Source organism: Mugil cephalus, chromosome 2 (assembly GCF_022458985.1).
Source record: "Mugil cephalus isolate CIBA_MC_2020 chromosome 2, CIBA_Mcephalus_1.1, whole genome shotgun sequence".
NCBI lineage: Eukaryota > Metazoa > Chordata > Actinopteri > Mugiliformes > Mugilidae > Mugil > Mugil cephalus.
In genome coordinates, this window is record NC_061771.1 from 1,452,882 (window position 1) to 1,471,066 (window position 18,185).

General features: G+C 40.4%; 1 protein-coding gene and 1 long non-coding RNA gene across 11 annotated transcripts in view; one reads left to right on the top strand and one right to left on the bottom strand.

Moving 5' to 3' along the window:
- The window catches only part of LOC125003821 (nuclear factor 1 X-type-like), a 101,703-nt gene extending 87,829 nt beyond the window's left edge, over positions 1-13,874 (bottom strand). The window contains exons 1-2 of one of the 10 annotated variants that reach the window (XM_047578033.1): positions 12,929-13,874; positions 6,415-6,498 (exon numbers count right to left, since the gene is read on the bottom strand). In XM_047578033.1, coding sequence (XP_047433989.1) covers positions 6,415-6,498; positions 12,929-12,931 — 87 coding nt within the window. In that variant the 5' untranslated portion in view covers positions 12,932-13,874. Of the gene's footprint in view, positions 1-2,597; positions 2,783-6,414; positions 6,499-12,928 lie in introns of those variants that run through there. The other 9 variants (XM_047578031.1, XM_047578028.1, XM_047578025.1 and 6 more) reach the window with 9 other exon arrangements.
- LOC125003823 lies at positions 13,223-16,060 on the top strand. Its single transcript, XR_007112278.1, has 2 exons — positions 13,223-13,367; positions 15,900-16,060. It is a non-coding gene; the product is annotated as an uncharacterized LOC125003823 (long non-coding RNA).
- Positions 16,061-18,185: the final 2,125 nt, after the last annotated feature.

Here is an 18,185-nt window from a genome sequence, read left to right on the forward strand (position 1 = left end):
GTATCAACAGCAAGCAGATCAATATGTATCGCGCATATGGGTCTCACGCGTCCGCGCGGTCCACGTGTGAGAGGATCCGCTGCCAATTAATTTTAATTAATGGAAAGAAGGAGGAAACTCGATGCGGACCTCTGCCTCATACGAGCGGGCTTGGAAAATTATCTGTGCTAAATATGCAGTAGGGCTGCTGGATGTATTTTACGGAGCAAATCAAATAGACTATTGATTAGAAAGCGTCTATCGCTGTTTAAAACTCCCAAAGGATTCGAGCGAAAACGATGAAGAAAGAAAGAAAGAAAGAAAGAAAGAAAGAAAGAAAGAAAGAAAGAAAGAAAGAAAGAAAGAAAGACGGAACTATTCAGTAATAATTGTAAGGCAGCCTCTACTTCTTGTTTCGGTAATAAAATACAGAAGAATTAAATAAATATAGTTTTTTTTTTTTTTGTGTCTTTTTTGTTTGTGATAGACAGCCAGAGTTCTGGTCAGAAGGCCTGAAATAACACCGAGGAGGAAGCCTGCATGTTTTCCACGGAGCTCGTCAAAACCAGACGGTTCTGTTTAAGGGAAGGAATGATTGCAAATAAATTATCTCCTGCATGAGACAGCTCCAATATGATCGTGTTACATTTAGTAACATTTAGGCTATAAATATTCAAATAAAGCCCATAAAACAGCGTACAAAACTCTGTGAGTCGTAAAAAGGGAGGAAGACGGAAGGCCGTGACCTTATACCTCAGAAAATGTAAAATACAAGCCTGAAGCGGAACAGCTGTGACTTAATAATGCAAAATATAGCTTCTCAATACAGGTTAATATGTGCACATAATAACGCATAGGTTGATGATTGCATTACTCAGACAGCACCTTACTACTAAACGGAAGCTCAGATTTAAAAAAAAAAAAAAAAAAAAAAAGACCATGATGCCGACTTAAATATAAAGGGTGTAAACGGTCATTTTCAGCTTGATCTAATATGAATTTAATGGCAAATACTGATATACATGCATGAATTTTAGCCCGGTGTTTAATGTGATAACCCAGCGGCAAATGGGAAAAACGGACCTGTAGCGGCCTGAAGCACTCGGCGCGCCTGCAGTTGTCGTCTGTTAACTCTGCAGTGACTGCACTTAATATGCGCGTCTGTGAAGTGCACGTTTTATTCAACAAACACATCTTTAGTAAACACATATGTAACATAAGGTTCCAAAACCCTGCGCTGCAAAGAAAATCAAAAAGGTCATTTACAGTTTGACCTTTGCCTCTTTTGAGTCCTATGGTGAAGAATTAATTTATAAAACGACTTATACACCAAAAGAAGTCATATTCATCTCATGAAGAAGATGGATGAAACAATGGGAATGGAGGAAAGGGATAAAAACAAGCAAAGGATGTCTATAAACAACAATATTCTAAACCTCACTGGTGTATAAACGATTTAAGTATGTAAGTACCGAAGAGACTTGCAGTGGATATTTTTTTTCAGAATTGTAATAGATAAACCTCTTACCTAGGTAGAGAGAAAAAAAAAATATAGGCATTTATTTGACAGAAAATACAATCCTAGATTTATTATATAGCCTATAGAATCCACGGTGCGCACAGGAAATCAGCATCCAGAGGTTAAATCTGCGTATTTTATTTTGCATTAAATCGCGCGACGTGATCTTTAAACGACTTGATTTTATTGTTTCAAAACAAGTAAAACGTTGATCAAAATTCCTATTTATCCGTGGAACCTCTAACTGAATCCTCACCTCAAACGGCCTTTGAAATTACGCACATGATATTTTTAACGGGATGAATCCAGCACAAGCCATACCCTGTGCAAACTATGTAAATCTAAATAACAAGTGGCGTCTGTACTGCTACTACTAATAAAATAGTATTTTGTCATTAATTAATCAGCCACCCAGCAGGTCAGCTCAGCGCAGTGCAGACACACGTATACTCCCACAGTCCCAGTATGCTTAAAAATCATTTTAAAACGAAGCCACTGGAGCAGAATATAAACCAGGGGCAGTTAAGAGCGCGTACACGTTGACCCTAAAGGCCCCATCGCAGTACACCGGCTGAAGGAGGCAGACCTCCGTAAAAACCGCCGTAAAAAAGTCAGAAACTAAAAGCAAATGAACTGTATCACAACTCACGAATTAGAACGGATACGTGGTTTATGATAACTGTCGAGAAATCCGACTGTTGCTTCAGTTTGTTTGTAATTAGTCACCAACTGTCAGGACACCCAGCCCCTTTTCCCTTTCTCCAACCTCCGTTTTATATAAAATAGATTTGGAAGAAGCGCCATTTTCTCTCCAAACCATGCGCAATGAGACGCACAAGAAAGCCCGTTGGAGGAGTGCCATTACAAAAAGGGGGAGAGAGAGCGCGAGAAAGAAGGAGAGAGTGAGAGGGAGGTTAAACTCTAACGGGGGAAAGAGAGCAGAGTTGGGAAAAGGTCCTTAGTACGCAACAAATGACAAGCGGGAGCGCGACAGACAACAGCACAACGCTGTAACCACACTGAGTAGAAACAAACCGGGGCAACACGAACGGGGAAAAGCAACAAAGCGGAGAACTGAAACGGCGATCTTCTTCCATACCTGTGTCAAGCAGTACGGGGAGTACATGGTGGTGTCTAGAGATGAAAATTGAAGCTGTTGTTAAAGTTGGATGGAGGTTCGCTGCGGTGCTGCATTGCAAAGCCGCTCTGGCTCAGTCCAGGCTGTAACCCCGCCTCACTCGCAGTGAAAGCTTCGCACTAACTTTAGGGGAAAGTTTTTTTACTGCTCTCTCTCCCTCCCTTCCTCTTGCACTCTAGCTCTCCCCTTCTCTCTCTCTCTCTCTCTTTCCCACACCGCTTTTCTATCGGATCGACGCAAACCTAAGTCTGTGTTAGATAGTTATCATTTAAAACGTTAAACAAACAAAAGAATCAGTGCTCCGTTAAATGCCCCAAATACAGATCGCTTGACAGGCTGAGAAGTTTTAATTTCATTGGTCCGTATTTCATTTTTCGCTATTTGCCTACAGCTGATATTTTTGGAATAAAAGCTATATTCACGTGGTTTGACTTAATGTTTGCAGATGCTAATCATTTTAAATCTATCTATCTATCTATCTATCTATCTATCTATCTATCTATCTATCTATCTATCTATCTATCTATCTATCTATCTATCTATCTATCTATCTATCTATTATGTTTTTCTTGGCGTGCAAAGAATCGAGAACAGAAGACTAACTTAGTCAAACTAACTCATTAGTGTATTTCTAAGAGACTCTGACTCACCATCATGTTCAAGGAGTATTTCCTGCACAGGCATGCAGTATACCTTTGACTAAAGCAAAACTTTCTTTTCTGCAAAATATTTGCCAGTGAGTGCTTAGTTCCTCAAAATAATAATTTTTCTGCTTTCATATTCTTTCCTCTAAGGAGGAATGCAGAAGCAAACCCAGGAGTGATCAAAATAGAAACAAGAAACGGTTTAAATTTACAACTTGATTATTCAGAGAGCACATCTTCTGGGAGGCACCTCAAAGCTTTTGGGATGCCACCCCAGCTTTTTGGGAAAGCTTTTGGGAGGCTCAGCTGACTAATTCAAGTTTCAAGTTTTCATTTGAAGAAGCCGGCAAATTACAAGGGCACACTTTCATCAGCATTTGACAATGCTGAAAAGTGAGCTTATAATGTGAACCACTGATTTGTATTTAATGCATTTTACAAGGTGTCACAGCTGGATGTGAGGCTCAGCTCCGTCGGCTGCACTTTTGTTGAGGATGTTCATTTTGTCTGAGGAGCTCGACATCTGAAAGTTATAACAGGGCTTATAAAATATTTACAATAGAAATAATTCACCATATTAATGGGGACCACCATGAATGGAACTAAACAAGTCCAAAATTATTACAGCAAGTAGTAAATTTGTCCGTATAAGACGGTAATTTATTCAGCTGGGATACCTCTCGGTTTCCTATTTCTCTCCTTTTTAAATAAATCCAAGTCATATTCCAGTGGATCCAATGCATATAGAGACAAAAGATACCTGAACTTGGGCAAAGTGGTCTAAACCAGTCTCATTGTGACTCCTATTGTAAGGAAGTGATACACTCTGTTTCTAATCAGGCTTGGCTTTATCCTCACCCGCTCCCTGCTCCTCAGTCTAATCAAACTCATATATGCAGGCAGAGTGCCTGCAATTATACATAAGCCCCGGCCTTGTGCATGTGTGTGAGAGTGTGTAAGTCAGAGTATTAGTGTGTGTGCCTATGTGTGAATACAATTCCGTCTGTGCATATGTATGCGAGTGCGTATGAGTTGTGTAAAAATGTGTGTATGTCCGTGTGCACTCATTCGTGTGCACAGGGGTGCGGTTTTGGGGGTTGAAGTCACCCCAGTACTTGATTGCCAAGCTTTTAAGGGGGATATGAAGCTGTGCAGCTTTATGAGACCTCAGCCTATGTTGGATACTTAGACACTCACACCACAGACACATATGCTTATAATGTAGAGTGTATACACATTTTACGTCACACACATGTAACATATATACAAACGTCTTGTGGTCAAACATACGCTGACACAAACATTCAGTAAACGAATTACAGGTTGAAAAAATAGGAAAAATACAAAATAAAAATCAGAAAAAGTAAAGCATTTTGAGGTGTAGCGTTCCTTTCCCAATGTTGCTCCTCTTTCCAAACCACGCCCCACTACGGCTCAGGCCCAAACCCCAAAGCCTTTGTGTGCTCCCTCACTTTCCCTCTTTCTTTTTCTGTCTACCCCTTTTCTTTTTCACAGTGGTTCTCTTTCGTGCCATTTTCTCCTTTTCTGTCTCATAATCTCTCTTTCTACTGTCCTCACCGCACACACTGTCTCTTTTCATCCATTTGACTTTACTGGTTGTCTTTGTCTCTGGCTTCAGTCTTGCATTAGGTGTCCATTTCAGTATTCAGCACAGGCGCTTGGCTGTAACAAACAAACTATAGCAACCACAGTAGTTACAAAACACTGACGCTCAGGTTTTCTCTCTCTAAACTCTCTACTCTACCCACAATCAAACAGTCCTGTCTGGACATAATGTTTGAAAAGCCCCTCAAGCTAACAGGGATCTAGTGGTTTCTGAGACTACATTTGCTATTCGAAAGCTCATGAGAAAACCATATGGTGTGTCTAAAGTTAGCATGTTGTGGTCTGCCATTGAAACACAGCATTACCCGTATACTTGCTGTTTACCATTGCCTGTGGCTAGGCCATTAAATATTGAAAGTGATGTAGCATACTGATACTGCCATTAGCATGCTAAATGTGTGAGACAGGTGGTTGGGGCTGCCTTTCAGAAGGCAGGAAATATGTAGACGGAAAATGTGCGTAACTGTATCATTCACTGCACTGCATACTGTAAACATTGTTTATGTGTGCTCTAGGAAGGAGCATGTCAGTCAAATGGTTGCAGACATATGCAGTTTGAAGGAACTGGCTGAGTGGCTGCTATGGCTAGCAAACATATCATATACAGCATGGTTTCCCTAGACTCTATGAATCTGTTTGCAATCTGACTGAATGTGCAAAGAAATGTGTTATGCCTGCTGCTTTTTATGTGTTTACTGTACAAAATAGCTACTCATATGTTTTACTCAGACTGGGTTGGATTATTGTGATGTTTGTACTCAGCAGAAATGCATAGATTTATTTTTCTAGTCGAATGTCGTCATCCTTTAATTTAAGAGGAAAATACATCATGTCAGACTGCAGCACACAGGCAAAACGAGCTCAGCACTATGGCCAAAATGCAAAGTTTTTACCAATATATGAAAATAAGTGCATGTCGCATGTGTCACAATGGCCTGTGAAAAAAACACTGTCGTTTGTAATGTCTAAAATTTTACTGTATTTTAACTGGCTTCAAACATTTGGCCCCCACTGAAGAAAATGTGTGCAGACTCTGCATCAAAGCCAAACTTCTGCCGAGGATAAATAATACCTTGTAAAAATACATATCATGGAAAAGTTGACAGTTTTAGGAAATTTTGTGTTTTTGCAGGGCACCTCAGCCGCATGTCAGCACAGTCGACAGGACATTCAGGACATCCAGGATGACATGTGGGAAATTTTACAGGAATGTCAAAACAAAATGTGGACGTATCTCCTGATCACATTAGCCCCACAGGTTATCCTATTCAAAGTCATGAGAATGAACTGTATACAGGGCTTAACATATACAGTGCTCCACATTCAGAGACCGGACCCTTTACGATTACTGTGCACTAATGAGTCGTTTGCCCTCTGAAAGGGAAGATAATTTTAAATGGACTTGGCTTCTTTGTGTGTCCGGGAAATAAATAATAATAATAATAATAAAAAAACAGATATTATTGCAGAACTGAAGGGTGTGTTTGTGTGTGTAAGAGTGTGTATACCCTATATGTATCAGACACGAGGAAACATTCAGGCATCCCGGGGCCTCTAGTAGGATCGTCGTTCACCAGGTAGGTGTCGGTAGCCTGAAAAACAGAGAGATACTTAGTAAACTGAAATATAATAAGCTTAGTTGCGTTGTGAATTTACCACACCATTAGTGACACATCATTGTTTTTGATAAAAAGGTAAAAGAAATTCCTTAGTTTTTTCCCAGTATGACATTCTAATTAGAAGAATAAACTTTGCAGTGAATTTTAGAACCAGTGCTTTATTGAAAATATTTTAGTTTCAAAATAATCTGAAATAAAAGAAAAATCTGATAATTTATTAAAATTACAGTGAATTAAAATGAACAACTATTATGTGACACACATTTTGTCCTTTCCATTTTAAAATGTACCTGCACTGGCTGAAACAGTGTTATAACCTCTGCTGGTTTCATTTTTTCACAGACGCTCTGCAGCTCTTTCACTGTAAATCACCGGTCACATTTTCTGTAAGTAAGTATTCATGCATGTGTATGCATGTGTGTGAGTGTGTGTGTGTGTGTGTGTGTGTGTGTGTGTGTGTGTGTGTGTGTGTGTGTGTGTGTATGTGTAGGTGTACATTCAAGGAGCTTCATCTGTATTCTAAGTCAAGCAGGCAGGCAGGCAGGCAGGCAGGGTTCTGGCAGGGCCCGGAGCTGTGAAATAGGCTCTCCTTGCAGCTCTGCCGTTGATTGGATCAACCTATCCCACTCTACTTAGCCGAAGGGAGCCCAAATCCCACAGCCGCTGTGCCGTTCTGTGAAATCCTATTTCATTTCACAACTTTAACGGATAAAAAAGCATGCACACACGCTTGTGCCAGCCCAGGACCCTATGCCACATTTATTTAGTGAACGGGTGCAAAGAGAAAACAGTGTATCTGGTTGTGTGGAAATGTTTAAATCCACACACATATAGTCTAACCCTCTTGAAAATATAATCACAGCTATATACATTTTTTTCCACACACTGGCTCTCCTCCTCGCATACAAACATATAGAAACACACACAAGAATACGCACACACCAGTGCACACGTGCATGCCACTTATGCAGACACACAGACACAAACCCCATAATAAGAGCCAGACGTTGGCAGACCACACAGCCCTGAGTTGTGGTGAAAACAAAGGCTATTCATATCCTTCGCAATGAGAGGTCTGTACAGCTAACTTTCTCCCTCTCTCCCCTGTCTCTCCCCTCAACTTTTTATTACAGATAATCTGCACTCGCAAACCTTCCATTTTTCTGCAATTGTGCGATTTCTAATCATCTTTATTAGTCCATAAACATGTTTGTTTTTTTTTTTTTTCAAGTCTCCTTTTATTACTGAGGCCCTCAACTCCTTGAGGGGGCAACACAGTGCCTATTGTTGAGTCTCAATATGATGATGAAGCCAGGAGCTGAGTGAGAGAGGCCTGCTGATAAGACAGCAAAGCATTGTGGGAATGAGATAGTCGAGTTCCTCTGATGCACACTTACATGCTAATACACACACGCTTGCACAGACAAGACAAAATGCAAGCATTCAAAGTCTGCCAGGCCACATGTGCCTGATAATGAGACAACGCATCTGATAGGCTGGCTGTTGGAATAATGGCCTGGATCCACGGAACCTGTGTGGGGGTCCCCACCAGCGTGAGCCTACAGACTACCCGCAATCAGACCACAATGCATCAGGTGTGCTGGAGCCGCTGTGATTGGCTGTCTCCAGCCAGAAACAGGGTCAGGTGCACTAGCAAGCGTTCCGTGATTGGTTGACCCAAACCCAAAAAGCTGCGGATAGAAAAGGGCCATTTTTATTGGCTGCCATTGCCACATTCTACTGGTGAATGGGTTTCCGAGCGGATGGCAGTGGGACGGCAGAGAGTGTGTGAGGAAACACACTGACTATTTGAGAAAGTCTTTGTACATATGTAATTTCAGCATAGCCCATGTCTTTAACTTGACTTCAGGACATACAATACCATACCAACACCATACCAAAAAACTGTGAAACAATAGATAATTTGATCTCATTTCATATTAACTAACAAACAAAGAAGAGTTTAAATGCCCTCTTTATGTTGTCAGCCAAAGAAGCAGGTGCTGATGACCCTCAGTCCCATTGTGCAACATTGAAAAACATGAAGCTAATGAATAGGCTAAGCTCTGTACCTGCCACTGGGGAGGCAAGAACATACTGGCTCCCTTTGTAGTAAACCCCTCAAAAAACTCCAGGCCCCCAAACACTCTCTCCTGCAGCAGTTTATGAATTATATATTGTACTATATATATAGAGCATATGCCCAGCCCATATGGCCAGCCCTGAGCGAAAAAATCTCAAAGCCCTCCTTAATTAACATTTTAGAGGGAAGATTCGGAGGCGGGAGATTGAGTCAGTGACCTATTTGGAGTCCATCATCGCCCAATGCAAATGTGTTAATTGAGACAGATTTTTCTACTTCACAAATATGTGGAGTAGGGGATACAGTGGAGATCTTTTGTGTGTGTGTGTATAAGCCATCTGATCTGAGGTAGCGGTATAGGGTCTGTTTTAAACTGCCTTTCGTGATGCCTCCACCGACAAAAGAGGACACTTCTCCTCTCATTCTCCCTCTCTATCTCAGTCTTCCCTTGGCCCACTCTCTATCTGTCTCTTTCTCTCTCTGGGTATATGTGTTGACGACCATATGGCCAAATTCTTTGGAGGTGAGATCTCTGAAACCTGCTCACATACTTGTGCACACACACACACACACACACGTGTGCGCGCACACACACACACGCACCTCTACGGTGCTTTGTGTATTAAAGGCCCTGATGGTGGAATTTTGTTCTCAGATGGCTCAGTTTTAAAGCGCATGAATGGCAACATATCAATGATCCTTCTTGCCATCTTTCTGTCTCTCTGTATCTCACATTTACACAGTTACACATACACTAACTAATATACCAACTACACACAAACCTGCACTGCTCACACACCTGGTGCAATCCTTTGCTGTTTTCCAAAGAGGATTTATTCTGGCTGCCGCACAACTACAACACTGTCAGTCAATCTTTAAAAAAATGGAATTATTATTACCACCATTGTGTCTTATTTATCATGATGATTTGATGGCTGAAAATAACACTACCAACTTTAATGCACAGGATGAAAATGGGGAGACTGGGGAGGGTAAAAGAGTCAGTCCAGCCAACCCGTGTGAGATGGCAACCACTTCAAAGCGGGCTGGCCACACCGGCGATCTGTTCCACGTTGTGTGAGGAGTATATGAAAGGCAGAAATGGCCGCCGTATGAGTGCCTGCCAAAGCTACCTCGGGGAGAAATATTGGAAAAACATGATTTTTCACACAGCCATCTCTGGGGGGGCTAAAAGGAAGAAGAGGAGAAAGTGAGGGGCTACATTTAAAAAAAAAAAAAAAAAGAGGGATGGCTCAGCAGAGTGGGGCTAATTATTTCACTCCACTTGTGGGTCCTGGTGGTTCGGTTGGGTCAGAAGTACAGCCAAGATGCAGGGCTGAAGTTCGCAATTGGCTTAATTGTGCAGTTTTTGTTTTACACAATAGTAAATGGTGGGATTCGGGATAAATCATGAGGCACATGGTGTGAACAGTGAGCGTGTTAAGGAGGCTGAACTGCAGGAGGCAGAGGTATAAACAAAATTTCAGATGACTTAAGCAAAAAACATTTCACTTATGCGGAACTTTGTGTGGTTCGAAACAAAGGTGAGGCAAGGTGAAACTTCTAAATGCCTGGTTAATAGATGTGAAACTATGCCAGGCCCAACAACAGCTGTCCCAGATTCATGTACATAAAATGAATCCTATCCTTTCACCAAAACTGTTATGGTGAAACAAGTCTGAACGGAGCACACGTTGAGACACACCCCAAGACCCACTAGGCCTGGCACCTCGCCTGTCAACTACTGATCTAGCTAGACAGGATAGGCTATGGACTGTGGCCTCTAGATAATACCAGGAGAATCGTAATAGTTCTCACAACAATTCACTGTCACACTGCTTGCACCATGCGCGTCCTCCGTGCATTTGGTAACCTAATCCCACTGGCAATCCTTTTCCTACATGGATCTTCATTCAAGCTTAAATTAAAGGCCAGACCACACTCAGTTAAGGTCTAGCTGCACTGAGTAAGTGCATTTAACAATGAGGTTTGGGCTGGTACAATCAGCCCTTTGTGTCACACAAGGACTGATCCATGGGGAGATTTTCTTGTGGTTATGGTCCTAATACGGCAGAGTTTACCGCAAAGACCAGCATAGAGTTACGTTGCAAAACACACAGCATGACTCAATAAGACACTGCGCTGTGCTCATTTCAAACGCTCCTCCACTTTCAACTGAATAGAAATGATACTCCAAAAATGTATTTAATAATATGGTATGGTTCACGCCCACCTGGCAGCTTGGCACCAATGACTTTCTTGACTTTTATTTGACTGACAGGATTTGTGGTTGGCAGGTTTTCTGTGCAACAACCGCAGAGCAACCAACTGTGAAATTATAGGCCCACAATCAAAACAAAATGAGGATCATAATATCACTGCCAATTATGAACCACTGTCTAATGGTTCGCTTGCTTAAAGAAATATAGACAGATAATTGGACAGTTGACATCTTAAAATCAACATCTGACTTGCAATCTGACATTCTGGACCACTTGAGGCCTGTCTGTATTGTTATCCAGGTATGACTGGGTGTTGCAGCAGCTGGGGCTAACAAAAACCTTTGGCAGGGGAGCCCACTAAGTTGTGCAATACACACACACACACACACACACACACACACACATATATATAATTAAAAATGAAAAACGTGGTGAATATATATGTTTGCATCTTACTGATGTCTCAGAAGGAGCTGACAGTGAGCCTTTCATGTTTAACTTTACAGGATCAACTAGATTTTTTTGTCAACAAAATCTAGTTGATCCTGTAAAGTTGCTTGCTGGTGTTAAACTGAATGAATGCATCTGCTGTTTGTGGTGCTGTGAAAGTGTTTCAGTGTACATAAAGCAACACATTATTTACAAAGGTAATACATTGACATCAAACCTGACAAAGTAACTGCAACACTGGAAGACTTCTGTGTGTTGAATAGTTTGTCACCAGCACAGTATTTCAGGCTACGTTATTTCTGTGTTAAAATAAAATCTGCCCAACTTAACTCTATAAATATTACACGTTCAATGATCCCAATATGAAAGCTATGTGTGACAGCACAGCCAGATCATTGCACGTTTTATTAGCTCATTGCAATGCAGCAGCTTTCATTTAAACGACGACAGAGATGAATTGAGGTTCTTCCCTAGACACGAAGCTGTGGGTAATAACGTCGATTAATTCTTTTACAGTAATAATGCAAAAAATAAAAAATAAATAATAAAAAAAATAACATTATAATATTTATCTGTTACCTGTAACCACTTCGGGCTTTAAAAGGATCACCATCATCCTATTTTCAGATCAATATTAAAGGCTACGGAGGTGCTCTAATCTCCATAAGCACTCTTAGTGCTTTTTTTTTTCTGGGGGCACAAAGACAGTCTGTGTGTCACCTCACCTCCCCACCCCCCTGTAGTCGCTAAAAAGTGTCATCCACTACGCAAATGAAGTACCCATTGATAAAAACAGCAGCCGTCTCCGAGGGGCAAAGACAAGGTACACCACGGTGCAGGCTGCAGCCGTTAAGCGGATTTTAAAAAATAAATAAATAATAAAATAAATGAAATAAAATAAAATAAAATAAAATAAAACACAATAAAAAAAAATATAGCAAACATCATGATGCATGTGCATAAATATGTCATGCTGTTTGTGTTTGCTGGATTTTTCTTTATCTCCTGAGTCTGTTGTTGAATTTACGTTTTATTCAGTTTGATCTGAGAAGCGCAGGAAAGATCAGCCTTCACGTTGTCTAAAGGTCCACTCAAACGCTTTTGCAAACACTTAACAATTAACGCACTGATTTTAATTTGTATATGTTTTTAGTGTGTCAAATAAATAATTATCAGATCTACGTTTTTCGAATAAATAAATAAATAAATGCACAACAAATCAAAGTTTTTTCTGGAGCTGAAATGTTTGGTTGGAAGCAACATTTAATATCGGACAATCAGTACAGACTCTTAAATGTTTTCCTAAATTTTGCTGAATCTTTGTGATTTTGTGAGCAGTGCAGTTATCAGAACTGGCAGTCAAACAGGGTTGTTTACATAAACTCATGCATAGTCTCTGTCTCTCTCTCTGTCTCTCTCCCTACACACACTAACACGTACGCATGCACACATGCGCACACACAGGTGTATCATCCCTGTCTTCACACTCCAGAGCCAAATCTATCTCCCAAAAAGTTGAGGGTTTTAAACTTCCAGACAAACTGCAGGGATGCAGTTAAACAACATCTCTGTTTTGTGTATTTGGAGTTCTATAGACCTTACCCTATAGAGCCAACAGAAGAGAACTATTGAGTTACACCGCACGTACCATTATAGCGTGGGGAGATCTGCCAACCCTCTCAATGCCCCATTTTCCTTTAAAAGTTCAGCTTCCAAAAAAGTGAGAGAGGGAGTGAGAGCTGAGGGAGGAAGACTTGGTCTCTTCGCTGTTGCCGGAAGCAAAAAAAGGACCTTTAAACAAGTCGGCCTTAGGCCCAGATAGAAAAAAAACACGCTCTTTCAAAAGTGAGTCCACTCTGCAAGAGATTGGAGGAAAGAGGACGGCAGCTCCGAACACTCCGTCTACCGCTGTTTGGCGTCAGATGCGCCCATGTCCAGCAGAAAGAAGTCAAGGGGACGTATGCGGCAAAGTCCCGAGGTGCGTCGTTTAGCGGCCAAACTTGTCCAGCAGACAGGGAGACGCTGAAAGCTCCCCGAAATAATATAAATAACACTGTAAATTGAATGGACGGGAGATGTGATGCAAAGTAAGTCTTATTTATATTATTTTTTCGTGTGCAGCCTTTGCAGTCGAGCGGCGTCTGTGTCCAAAACGTGTCCAAAAGCAGCTGTCTTCTACGCCGCGCGTCCGATCTGTTTTACTCTCGTATCGCGCTCTCTCTCTCCTCTCTCTTGTTCCAAACGCACACAAACACACACGTGAGCTGACACACGGTGTTACACACAAACGGGGGGACACCCCTGGTCCCTCGATGCCTCCTCCTCAAAGCTGACGAGATGAGAGAGCAGTTCGCGTTTTGCGTTTTCAAATCGCTATGGCGTTGCTGACAGCAAAATGCCTGTACAGCGACACGTCGTCGGCGCGGGCTTCAGCTCAGGATTCCTCGGTGCGTAAAATGGAAGCTCTCCGTGCGCTCCGTGCAGCGATAGATTGGCCACACTTCCCTCCCCAAAATATCAGCCACTGACTAGCTCACCTCACCAGCATGTGTACTGTTTACGCACGTATACACATAAAATAAAAGACGGGGAATTAGGGCAGTTGTTGACAGTGACGGTGGGGGCCGGTGCTTCAGGCGGCAGCTTCGAACTGGTGAATAATTGGGTGAATTATTAATAAAGCGAGCGGTGCGCAGTCTGTGGCGGAGAGCGACGAGCGGCCAGGGGAGCAGCTGGGGCTTTAGGAGCATTAGGACGACAAGGGGCTAAATCACGGACTGCGGGGATTAGAGTTGCCCTGGCTCCTACCTACCGCCTACATGCACTAAAGGTTTCAGAGGGGCACCATGGGCAAGGCCGGCCACGAGCAGAGTTGCCCACACTTTTGATGTCCGTGGTGTGCAAGAGGACAATCTGGAGCAAAGATCAAGCAACAAATATGGTTATTTTAGGGAAAATGTGGCAACAGTGATCAAGTAAAGTCTCTGAAGTTGGTGTCACTCACCAAAACCGCTATCAGTCTCTAAATAACGACAAAGAGGAACATTTTACTTTTTTTTCCTTTTTTTTTTTTTTTGCTGGTGTGGCCTTCGTTTTGGTGTGATTATGACCCACACTTGATGTTAATAACGTGTATCCCGTTAATAATGATTGCATTTACATAATTGTGTATTTAAGCTTTACCTTAAAGGTCTCACTACAACCCAGACTGTTACACAGGGAAGCAACAAGATTAAATGTGACTGAAATATTATAGGCTTTAGCCAATAGATCTGGTTTGGAGGAAATAAGTCCAGACCGCGTAGAACTATATCTTTGTGAGTGACATTGCTTTGGGAGACTTAAAGATCCACGCGAAAGAGTGAAACACATGCAGACACGCTCTGCGATTGTTAAGGGACAGGCCCAAAGAGAAGTTAAAAGCGTCAGTGGCGATCCAAAGTAAGAAAGTGAGCGCACGGAACCGTTTTCATGTACATGGAACTCGTAGGGGCACCACGGTATCATACTCTACCCTGGAATACACTGGAATAAGAAATAAACCTTAACTGGAAACGCCTCTTCTGCTGATAACATATTCTTGAGTTTAAAATTAATTTATTTCATATTTCATGTTTTGTTGAAACAGTCTTAAAAGGTTGATTGCAATAGCAAAACCCATGGCTAGTTTAAGGTTTACTTGGCATCATAAGTGTCATTAAGACTGATTTTACGACTCCGTTTTTTTCAGCTGTTCCTGTGTCGTTATCCGTCTATATAATTATCAGACGTCTAATGACATTCCTGCAACATGACGGTTCATCAATAATTAAACGCTGACCTCTCCACACATTTGGCCACATCAATTAATCATCTCCAACCGAAGTTGTTTTTGTTTCAACCTAATTTCAGTGACTGAGTTTATCGTGGAATAGCGTCTGTGGTGTGATTTATTTTTGAAGTTTTAATACATTTATTTATTTATTTAGTTATTCCGTTTAGAAATGAGGCCTCTTTGGCTCATTTACGCAAGCGACTTTTTTATTCACCTGTCACTGTTTTGAAGTTTTAGTCAGTAAATTCTTCAAAATCAAAACCTGATTTTGATCATTCCAATAAAACATTTCCATTTTCATCATACCATCATCATTAACTTTTTTCTTTAACTTTAACAAATACACGTGTTTTCCAATATAAGATTAAAATGACTTTTGTTGTATTTTTCTATCGTTAATGAATGTTTATTATTGATTATCCGAGGTCTGGTCGTTGGGTCATGAAAAAAGTGCAAATTGCTGTAGTGATAGCAGTGCTGGCAAGTTGCAAGTTGAGACATCGGTTATAACAAAGATGATGAAATTATTGCAATCAGTTGGTGAAGGACTAAAAACTACAAATACATAAAATATTATTAAAGACACGAATTTAATTTCTTCTTATTATTTTTATTATTATTGTTCACATCATAATGATACAGGAAAAAGTTTAATCAATACTGAACCTCATTTATTGATTTTATTATTCTGATTATCGGCCCCTGGCGGCGGTATAATTTTTTCAATTCATACTAAGACCGTCCTGAATATTTTTCCCCACCTGTTTTTGTATATTAATTGTGGTTTAATTCGCGTTTTTTGCAGATGCTGACGACTTGGATGCTCTCATGTCCTACGGCCTGTTTGGAAAATGACCAGTTGATTAGAGAAACACAAAAATGTGCCTATAAACCACAGAAAAATGCCACGACACGATTTTTATCAGTAACATTTAATCGACGTTCAATAAACACTTTGCACAATTAGAAAGCGCCGTGCTTTTAATTCGATCAAATATGGGTTCAAAATTCAGAAGGTCAAGATAAGCTTCTACAGGTTTAAGTAGGGGGTAAAAATCGTTCAAATCGAGCAAAAGTCTTTTTGAAACGAAAAAAATCCGCACAGATTTGTGGAATTGAAAATGTATCGTTTAATAGCACACTGGTAGGAGATTTAGTCATTTATTTTTTGACACATGCCCAATAATCAAACGTAAGATAATAAGAAGACAAAAACATCTATAATATGAAAGTTAAAACAGCAGGAAAACGAAACTTTATACCATAAACGATCTGAGTGCGCAGGAAAAGTCCAGTCATTTAGACATTTCAACAAACTCAGCTGAATTTATTTATTCATCACCAGTTCGTTGTGTGAAGTTTCGAAGAAAAAAAAAAACATTTAATTGGAGCAGAATCATATCTGGCATATGGAAATGTAACGCACAATAAAAACGCGACAATTAAATGCAATAAAGTATAAACTAATCACAAACTATAAAAGTCGCAAAATGAAGTTTAAAATCTGCTCGTTAAAAATCTTTCCACTCCAATATTAACACATTTGAAGGAGGCGTACTTGCATTTGTCTATTTATGTGGCTCAGGTAATAATTTATACTCCCTACTCCAGTTGCTGACGCGCCATATGCTTATGGCAGGTTGACCTTGTTTTAACAATTTCCATGTTTTTCTGACCATACTGTTGCTAAATACGAGGCCTGTTGGTTTTAAACAATCCAATATTTAACAAATAAACCATCTACCTTTACAAGAAAAAGAGCATCCAACAACAATATTATTGTGTTATTAAAATCCAAATTAAGAAGTAAATTTAAGTATTTTTTTTTTATTATGTTTATTTTATTTTATTATATTTTATTTTTTTTTAAAAAAGGATAGCATCAGTAAGCTAAAATGCACCAAAAGCTACAAACAAACCAAGGGACAAATGTGGGCATGCAGTGATCCTAATCATGTAAGGCAACTTCTTGTAAGGGTCAATTAGGCTGAGCTTTGGGTTAATGAAAGCACCGAGTGGCATGTCTCACCACAGCCCCCTAAACCAGCCATTACTGCAGACCACAATGGCTCTGATACCACGCTGTTTTAAGAGCCAGCATTATGTGGGCAATAAGTTCCCTAAACCTCAGTGTGAAAAAAGAAGGGCACATTGTGGGATCAGGCAGGCAAAGTTAAGACAACACAGAAGGACTTCTTCTAAGTCTGAAATGCTGAAATGCTTTGTCTGCAAACCTTAAAATGAATTGAGGGTGTTGTCTTCACTCCAAACTACAAGTTTTAGATCCCACACTGGAATATAACTGAGACTTGTGCTGGAGCTAATTATCAGAGACAAAGCGCTGCTGAGAATCAAAGGGTGGATTGCACTGACATGTATACAGTTATCAGAATGACTGTAAAATTAGAGGTACAAAATTTAAAATTAACCTCAATCAACAGGTCCATATTTATTTTATTTTATCAAAGACATTATTCAATGTTGTAGAAAGGTGTAACAGTGTGAGGAAATATATTAATATGGAGACATATCTTTCCAACTGTTATGTGTCTGTTTGTGAGGTATTTGTCTGAAGAGCTTATTCATCATAAAAGGGAGGAATATTAAACTGGATCAGTATAACTCAGGGTGAACAGAGGAAAATATGAGTAACAAAAGAACTGAGTCTGTCAGAAGCGCTTAATGGCAAAAAAACCTAAACACATTCACCAAACCTGAACCTTGAAAAAAGAGAGAATAAACAGTGCAGCTCAGCGCTGAGCTTACAGTAACTATTCTACTTACCAATGTAAATAGTTCATAAAAATGAAGTCAGAAGAGAGATCACACACACCAGCAGAAAGAAGGAAACACCGGCAGTAATACAGTGATCGATGGGAGAAATGTAAAAACATAATGAAAGCTGTGCTGGAGAAGGGAGCAAAGATATTAGCCTAAGAAGGTACAGTTTAGGTATATTTCTTAGAGTTACAGATTAGAAACATAAAGTGCAGGTCTATAAAGTACAACAGCCATGACGATTAAAAAGACCCTTAGAACACTCACTCATACAAAATACCCTCTATATACAAAGAGCATATATCCAACTTGG